The 8,640-nt window shown below is 37.7% G+C and overlaps 1 protein-coding gene across 3 annotated transcripts; it reads right to left on the reverse strand.

Moving 5' to 3' along the window:
* Nucleotides 1–297: 297 nt before the first annotated feature.
* Nucleotides 298–6,971, reverse strand: LOC121155419 (natural killer cells antigen CD94-like). Of its 3 annotated transcripts, none has more exons than XM_040978713.1 (6): nucleotides 6,758–6,967; nucleotides 6,044–6,136; nucleotides 5,820–5,882; nucleotides 4,065–4,216; nucleotides 2,393–2,496; nucleotides 298–1,146 (listed from the first exon to the last, which is right to left on the reverse strand). In XM_040978713.1, the coding sequence occupies exons 1-6, from the start codon at nucleotides 6,786–6,788 to the stop codon at nucleotides 984–986; spliced, it is 606 nt and encodes a 201-aa protein (XP_040834647.1). In that variant the 5' UTR covers nucleotides 6,789–6,967; the 3' UTR covers nucleotides 298–983. The 3 variants fall into 3 exon arrangements, with proteins under 3 accessions (XP_040834647.1, XP_040834648.1, XP_040834649.1); XM_040978714.1 differs by lacking the exon at nucleotides 6,758–6,967 and adding an exon at nucleotides 6,457–6,742; XM_040978715.1 differs by lacking the exon at nucleotides 5,820–5,882 and having other exon boundaries at nucleotides 6,758–6,971.
* Between the last annotated feature and the right edge of the window lie 1,669 nt (nucleotides 6,972–8,640).

The raw sequence follows: 8,640 nt of genomic DNA on the forward strand, positions 1-8,640 counted from the left end.
AAATGAAAATCTAAAACTAAATCATTTTCAAAAGTGAATCAGATGTAATTAATTATTATCATTGACTTGAAACGAAGTCATAAATCGAAAGTTTTGAGACAAATCTTTTAACATGTGTATGCAAGAATTATAAGTACATTTTGATTTTGCTAGCTGTGAGGCCAAGAAAATGTAATGCAGGTCACAGGCATAGGATCTCATTGTTGTCCTGCCCTCTAACATATTCAGAAATCCCTGGGGCAAATGAGTTGTTTCCTTCCACAACCCAAGACACAACATAAAAAAGAGATAGCAGTGTGGAATTAGACACATGACATTTATTAAAGTGAAGAACATCGTAAATGCACATGAAAGGGACTCTTATTAATGGATTTATAAGACAAAGAAGGTTTGAGGAGTAAAGAAGTGAGTATTATAAAATTACAACATCAGGGCAAAATCTTGAACCATTCACATGTTAATTAACATTTGGTTAAAGACTTTTAATTATTCTTAATAACACAAGAGTATCAAGAGCAGATGTACAATATGCTTGCATATTTCTGGCACTTTCATCTCTAAATTAAGCATATAAATGTACAGATACCCAGAAACAATCAACAAAGAATCTTCAACTTAACATTTACTTCCAGAAAAAAAGAGATGAGATTGAAATTTTCCAATCTACTATGGCATTTCTAGGACTGAAAGGATGCTGATGTGCAATATCTGGCATAAAGTATATGTTATTTCATTTTATGCATAGATGATTTACAGATAGATGTATTGGACTATATTGAATTTAATATTCAGCATATACATTAGATATTCATAAAATCCTTTATCTCAACATCTCATAATTCTGAGTATAGATATGCAAATCCCATCAAGCAAACCACATGGCTTGTAAAATATGAAAGTTGCACAACGAGACACCGTTGGAAACATTGTACACCTCCCAGAAATACCCAGTTAGTAACGTGATCCAGGCACTGTTCTTAACGTCACAGATCCATGTTGCTCGCTGTCGCTGTCTCAGGAAGTACTTGAGTAAGTTGCTTCTTACAGATGTAAAGGTTACTCTTCTCGCAGTTTTCACTCACAACAAGTTTGGTTGGGCTATACACAACACAGTTCTTTGGAGTCAAATTTTTAAACATTTGAAATCTGAAATCGAGAAAAAGGTGTTACCATGAAAATGTCCAGGGATAATTTTTAAATTAAATATTAGATTTTCTGACAGCACTTAGGTGAGATAATTGGCATAGTATGTCATATTTTTCTTTGAGTGACCATAATTCTCATGATGTGGAAGTATAATACTACCCCCAAAACTTAAGCTATTCCACTAATGATCAACACCATTGAAACTAGAATTTTGTTTAAAATTTTAATACTGTCTTTAGTGGTTTTGACACACAATAAGCTTTATTTCCACTTTGTTTGTGATGTACTGGCTGGGGCCCCGTCACCGTAGCCTAGCGACTAAAAGTCTCTCCTTGCACATACCTGGATCCCATATGGACTTTGGTTCTAATTCTGACAGTCCTGTTTCTCATCCAGCTCCCTGCTTGTGGCCTGGAAAAGCAGTTGAGGACGGTCCAAAGCCTTGAGACCCTGTACCACAAAGGAGACCCGGAGGAGATTCCTGGCTCCTGGCTTTGGATCAGCTCAACTTTGACCACTGCAGCCACTTGGGGAGTGAATCAGTGCTGGGAGAGAAGATTTTCCTCCCTGTATCTCTGACTTTCCAATAAAAGTAAATAAATATTTTTTTAAATGTTCTGACTGATCCACTCTAAGAAAACAAGCCACAGTATTAATTTCTCCATTGTCTGCTGCAGTAAACACCCAGTACAGAATGCAAGTAGGATTCAGCGATTAAATATACTCAGAAAATAGACTCAGAACATTTGAAACACGGAAGATGCTAAAAAACACTCATTTCTACCAGAGTGAAGAAAAAATAGGACACATCGTCATCTCTGGACTCCCTCTGTGTGTGACAAACTACACACACACACACACACACACAAGAGCTCACAAAAAATAGAATTAAGTGATACATTTATTTGCTACAAACATTGAAATCAATGTGTAAGGTTTTTTTACAATATACATTTTCCGGGAACTCTTTAATCATTTCTCATGCATCTCCAAGCGTTGGTCCCAGGGCCAAAGCAAAGTGATGTCAAGTTTAAGATCACAGCTATGTTCATTTTCACCACACCAGAGCCTAGACTTGGATGTTATGAGTGGGACTCACATTGTTTTTCTGCTCCACCTGCTCTTTTTTCTGTATTCCAGTGCCCCATGCGGGTTACTTAAAGGATCGTGCACGGTTGTTTCACTGGCCACATCCAATGATACAGCCACAAAGAATAAAAAGCTGCCTTGACTTTCAGAAACTTACAGATCCTGGAAGATGGCAGAACCATCCTCCCACAGCCACGCACCGTATTCTTCCCAGTAGGAGAGTCCAATCCAGTAAAAGTCTCGATTTGAGCTCATAAACCTCTGCCGGGAGACAGACACAAATGCGTCAGCCTAAGCCAACACTGTTCCAGACAGCCCTTTTTTTTCACATATTGGTAACTCAATACCATGCCAATTAATTCCATAATATTGTAAATTGTTGTTGATGTTGTGTTGGGGCTTTTAATTGATCGGGATGATATTCTGCCAGCTCTACCTTCAGACCAGAGATGGTCTCCCCAAGAAACCACTGAATTTATCTGGACAATTAGATGCTAGACTTTATGCTTGGTATATGTTTGCAAAGAATCTTGACTGAATTTGAACTGTAATACTGCAACAAAGTGGAGGAATCCACCATGGGGGGAGGGTTTGGGGAGGGGTTAGGGAAATCCCAGAGCCTATGAAACTGTGTCACATAATGCAAAGTAATAATAATTTTTTAAAAAAAGAATGACTACCAACTGTTAAGAAAAACTGAAGTCATAATAGGCTTTTGCAAAGAGTAAAGGATTATACAATGAAAGCTTATGTGCTAAAATTAATTTAAATAATAAAATACTTTTCCCAAAGTAAAAAAAGAAAATGCAGGCTTCTGTCACACCAACTGAAACCATGTCTGGATCCTAGTTTAAAATGTACTAGTTGCATGCTTCAAATTTCTCATTTATCCGGCACATTGATTTATAACAGAAAAAAAAAAACCACAAAATCTAATTTACTGAAGAAATGAAAAACATCATTAAAGCAAACTAAGATTTATCACAAAACATTTTTTTCACAGGGTATCAATGATCAATTTTATTCCAAATTATCAGTATATTGAAGGATAAATTCCAATAGAATCTATGCAACCAACATCTAGCATAGATACCTCAAATGAAAAATTATTTCTGATTTCTCTTAGGAATTGAATAATTTGAACCCATTGCAGTAGCCTAGTGCCTCAAAACCTCGCCTTAAATGTGCCAGGATCCCACATGTGTGCCAGTTCTAATCCCTGTTGCTCTGCTTCCCATCCAGCTCTCTGCTTGCGGCCTGGGAAAGCAGTCTAGGACAGCCCAAAGCCTTGGGATCCTGCACCCAAGTGGGAGACCCAAAGAAAGCCCTTGGCTCCTGGCTTCAGCTCAGCTCCAGCTGTTGCAGCTGCTTGGGGAGTGAATCAGCAGACAGATCTTTCTCTCTGTATCTCCTTCTTTCTGTATATCTTCCAATAGAAATAAATAAATCTTCAAAAAAAGAATAATTTATATGATCATACTCTCTGTCTCAATCCTATATTATAATCCAAGAAAGATGAAAGTTTTACAGTTGCAAAAGAAGCTATAAATTACACTGGAAAAATTAAGATACAGTCATCCTTTTGGTTCTTTGAACAAAATTGGCAAAAAATAATGACCATTCTTTTGGTTCTTGTTCGACTCTTTATGTCTGTAACTAAAATTTTAAAATATACATTGCAAAAAGTTAACAAGAGAAAAAGAAAGGAGGAGGGAGGTAGACATATCATTATATTCTTAGAATTGTATCCATAAACCATATGGAATCTGTTCTCTTTAATAAAAGTGAATTATTAAAAAAAAATTAGGAAGCGAGAATTAAGTACATGCCAATTCATCTTCGCTTTGGAGCTTAAGTAGACTGGAGTTCTGAATACCACAGAGACGCCCACTTTCTCTCCAGGTTTTCGTTTCATCAGAAAAGAAGTAACAGTTGCACTGATACCCAATCCACTTGTCTGGACAAGAACAGCAGTCTGAGCCTACGAGAAGGAAAACCGAACATGCCTCATGTCATGGGAGATCTCCACCTTTTAATGCTTCCTAATCACTCAAAAGTAATTTGTCATTCTGTTTTCTACACATCTTCTTTGAGAACATACATACATATAGTAGGGCATATTATTGCCACACTGTTTCCTCACAGAGATGATCTAAAACTAAGTTCAGAAATATGTAACATCCAATCACTTATTGATTCTATTTAATAATAATTTAACAGAAGATATATAAGAACTTCGTTGTATTTAAAGAATCATTTTATTTTTCTTTGAAAGACAGTTACAGAGGGGAGAGACAAACGTATTTTCCTCCACAGATTCACTCCCTAAATGGCCCTAACAGCCAAAGCTGGGCTGATCCAAAGCTGGGAGTCAGGGTCTTCTTCCAGGTCTCCCACACAGAAGGGCACAAAGACTTAAGCCACTTCCCATTGCTTTCTCGCGTGCTGTAGCAGGTGGCTGGACAAGAAGTGAACCAGCTGGTACTTGAACCAGCATCCATCCAACCAGCGATGCAGCAGTCTATCCCCGCTGCGTGACAATGCTGCTGCCAAGACAATTCTTACATGCTTGGATATTTTATTTTTTTAAAAAACTGAAGATAAATAAGTGGATTATGCTAAATCAGTCATACAGCTTATCTGTGATACTGTCTCCAACATATTTTATCCTCAGTAATAAAAGCCATGACATATGATAGACTCTCACATGAATTATGTTAAAACCATTGATACAAGATGCAAATGTAGTGCTACGTGATCATAGAGTACAGTAAGACAATTTGAGGAGTATTTGAAATAGATTCTTTTTTCAAAGTATTGCACTGGGAGGTGGCTTTCACAAGATTGATAAGGTTGTAATTGCAGATCTGTGTACTATATACTTGATAATAGAAAAATACGAAGAGGGGTGATTGCTATGACATAGCAACTTAAGCCTCCACCTTAGATGCCGGGCTCCTGTATAGGTACTTGTTTGAATCCAGGGCACTCCACTTATAATCCAGTTACCTATTAATGGCCTGGAAAAACAGCATACACTAACCCAGTGCTTGAGTCTCTCCACCCATGCGGACAACCTGGAAGAAGTTCCAGGCTCCTGGATTCAGACTGGTCTGACTCTGACTGTTACAGCCATTTGAGGAGTGAACCAGCAGGTGGAAGATTCTCTCTCTCTCTCTCTCTCTCTGACTTTCAAATGAAAATAAATAAACCTTAAAAAAAGAAAAATTACAAAGAAAAGGTAAAGAAACATAGGATTGTAATTAGAATTTTCTGTAATACCTACTGTAGCTAATTTTTTGTTACTTAATCATGAGCATTCATACAGGAAAAGTCTCCAATTATGGCTACTATTTTATTAATTATTAGTAGTAAATTGTCATTTATTAATCATGAAATTACACAGTTTATTTAATCACCATTTTATTAGAGAACAGCAGAATGGAACTATCCTCCAAGTAGTACGAAAGCTTGTATTACTAAATGTGACATTCCATCATGTGCCTATGTCTGAAAATAAAAAATATATATATATGGTCTACTTAATCCTTTATCAATCACATTTTCCAAAGCATGGAACCTACCTTCCTGGAATTCTATCGTGACTTCTGGGAGGAATGTTGACTGATTACTTGGCTTAGAAAATACTATAGGAAATAATTGAAGATGCTTAATCAGACATTGATTTGTAAATTAGTAAAATATTTTATTAGTGTAAACAGTAAAATAAGCAAAAAGTAAAATCTTCAATGTTCAGTGACTTCATCACAATTTAGATGAGTATGTTGACTCAATAATAAAAACTTACCATTTTTCAATACAAATCCCAAAGTAGTCATCAGCAACAGACAAATTATTCCCAAGGTTCCAGAAACGAACCTCCACAGGACCTTCCGAGAAGCTGTAGAGAAAACAAAGTAATGACTCACAGAACGATTACAAGGGCTGAAGTTCTTAAAGTCAGGAACCATTGAGGGAGAAACCAAAAACTCCCCTCACTTGCTAACAGCCACCTGCCACACAAATACTAGACAATTACAACGTTCAGTTCAGACCCCTAATGCCAATATTTCTATGTGATACACATCATGCTTCCTGGAGATTATCCATACATTTTCTTCTCCTTCAGGTCTTCAAGGTGAATTTACCATTTATTTTGCTAAAATGTCATAGAAACTTAGACACTTGCAGTAAGAAGAGACAGATATTACATGAGCTTACCTAACAGGTGCTTATCCATGCTCTCTCAGTAAAACTTAGGATCCCATAACAATGCTATTTCATCAAGTTATCAAAGCTGATAACTAAGTCACAAATCAAATGAAAGGTTTTCTAAGACCACAATTTTCCATTGTACAGATTCTATCACTGTCACAATAACAGTGCAGATTGCACCCTCAGTTCATCTGGGTTCTGCTCTCCATTTGCTGATAGGTTTTCAGAACTCTTACAGGGAACAGAAGACCCAGGTGAATTCGGAACCACCATACAGGTAAATCCTTGGGGACCTGGCTTCACGTACCTGCCATGAGAACTGATGCTCCGAGCTCCATGCAGCAAAGGCTCACAGTGGGTGTGGGATCATGCAGCTAGGGCTAAAGAACCCAAAAGCTGATAACTTATTGTGAAAGGATAAAGAAAAAAAATGTGTATTTCAATGATGCCCTTGAATCCTCTATTGATGAAACATGAACGTATAGGATGAACAAGAAGCAGAGAAATCACAAGTGTTTGAAATGTTCCGGGAACCACAACACAGGAAATCCTCCGCATACTACTGTAATGTCAACTCCACCTAGAATAAAGGAGGTGAGAGAGAGTGTTTTTAAACGTTTGAACATGAAAGTCATCTGAAGAGATTGGGAACTAGGGGAAAGGGAAACACAAAGGTAAATCTAGCATAATAAGAACGTAATAAAAATTAGCATAACAAAATTCCGCATACAGTTATTTTTAGTACTCACAAATACTTATTATGTAATTTGTGCTAAATATAGTTTAAAGCATTTGACCTATTTTATCTCATTTGTTTCTGAAAATGGCCTGAAGACATAAACATCCACATTACCAGTGAGAGAATTGAGGCATAACAGAGCTGGGTAACCTGGCCAAGAATATTTCCATTTGAAAGCCTTTTTTTCCAGGGCATCCATGCATCCATCCTTTTTTTTAATTTTTTGTTATTATTTTATGGTACAGTTCCATAGGCTCCCTTGTCCCCCCCCAAGCCCTTTCCCTCACACATACTGATTTCCCCTATATTGTTACAGCACTATATTCCTTCCTAAACAGTCTTAAGTCCAGCAATCTCTTGCAGTATCTTTCAAACCAAACCCATGACTCTATATGTATACATTTTTCTGATGTTCCCTTCTTTTCTTTAGCATCGAGTAGGTGGCATTTCCATGTCTCTTTAACACAGTCATGGCAGGCAAAGGTCAAAAAGGCTGAATCAGAGTGGCTTCCCACCACTACACAAGCAAACATACCTCTTCCCGACACTGCCTTAGCTGGTCTGACCCAACATGTCAGCAGCGCCTTACTCACTCTAGCCTTAATTTCTTTCAATGGACCCAACACACAATCCTCCCCTTTTAAGCACTGGGATCCCACATAGGCACTAGTTCGTGTTCTGGATGCTCCACTTCCCATCCAGCTCTCTGCTTGTGGCCTGAGAACGCAGTGGAGGACGGCTCAATGTCTTGGAACCCTGCATCTGCATGGGAGACCTGGAAGAAGCTCCTGGCTTTGGATAAACTTAGGCTCCAACTTGTTGGGGCCATTTGGGGAGTGAACCAGCAGATGGAAGACCTGTCTCTCTCTCTCTCTCTCCCTCTCCTCTTCGTAAAGCTGCCTTTCCAATAATAATTTTAAAAAATCTTCTTTTAATGGACTATTCCCTGAAAAGGCCTCACTCAGATACTACGCTGACACTTCGGTTTATCTGCTGCTCCTCAGAAGTGTAACCTTATTAGTCAGAATTTCAAATGTGGGATAGATTAAGAGTCATGGAAGCAAAGACCCTGATCCATGAGTTATTCAGTACTTGCATGGTATTCCTTCCAATGAGATTCCTAAATTATGAAATTTGTGTTTAATATTAATTATCATTACTAAAGATAAACCTTTTGTAGAATGTGCATTTTCAACCCCCCCCCAAAAAGGACTACAAATTAATTTCACAAAGTCAGAACTTGACTTGCGTTTTGTGAATGCAGATGTTTTCAAAATAACTAAAATAAAAATAAGTAGAGATTGAAAATGTCCCCATTCAGATCCTGTGCAGATGCTAGCTGACTACTATAATAATACTATTTGGATCACTTCATATCTATTCTCGTTCAGGTTTTGTGTAAGACAGAGCTGGACTAGCACAAAGCTGCCTAACTTCTGTTGTTTGTCTCA

This window comes from Ochotona curzoniae, unplaced genomic scaffold (genome assembly GCF_017591425.1).
Source record: "Ochotona curzoniae isolate NIBS_2020 unplaced genomic scaffold, NIBS_Ocur_1.0 contig_2927, whole genome shotgun sequence".
NCBI lineage: Eukaryota > Metazoa > Chordata > Mammalia > Lagomorpha > Ochotonidae > Ochotona > Ochotona curzoniae.

What these genes read in the sequence shown, in the direction of transcription:
- LOC121155419 (XM_040978713.1), bottom strand. Translation starts at nt 6,788, where the DNA reads ATGGAGCTCGGAGCATCAGTTCTCATGGCAG. An exon ending in AGCATCAGTTCTCATGGCAG is followed by an intron (nt 6,137 to 6,757) that starts GTACGTGAAGCC and finishes TTTTCTCTACAG; the next exon opens with CTTCTCGGAAGGTCCTGTGG. An exon ending in TCCAAAGCGAAGATGAATTG is followed by an intron (nt 2,497 to 4,064) that starts GCATGTACTTAA and finishes GTCTCCCGGCAG; the next exon opens with AGGTTTATGAGCTCAAATCG.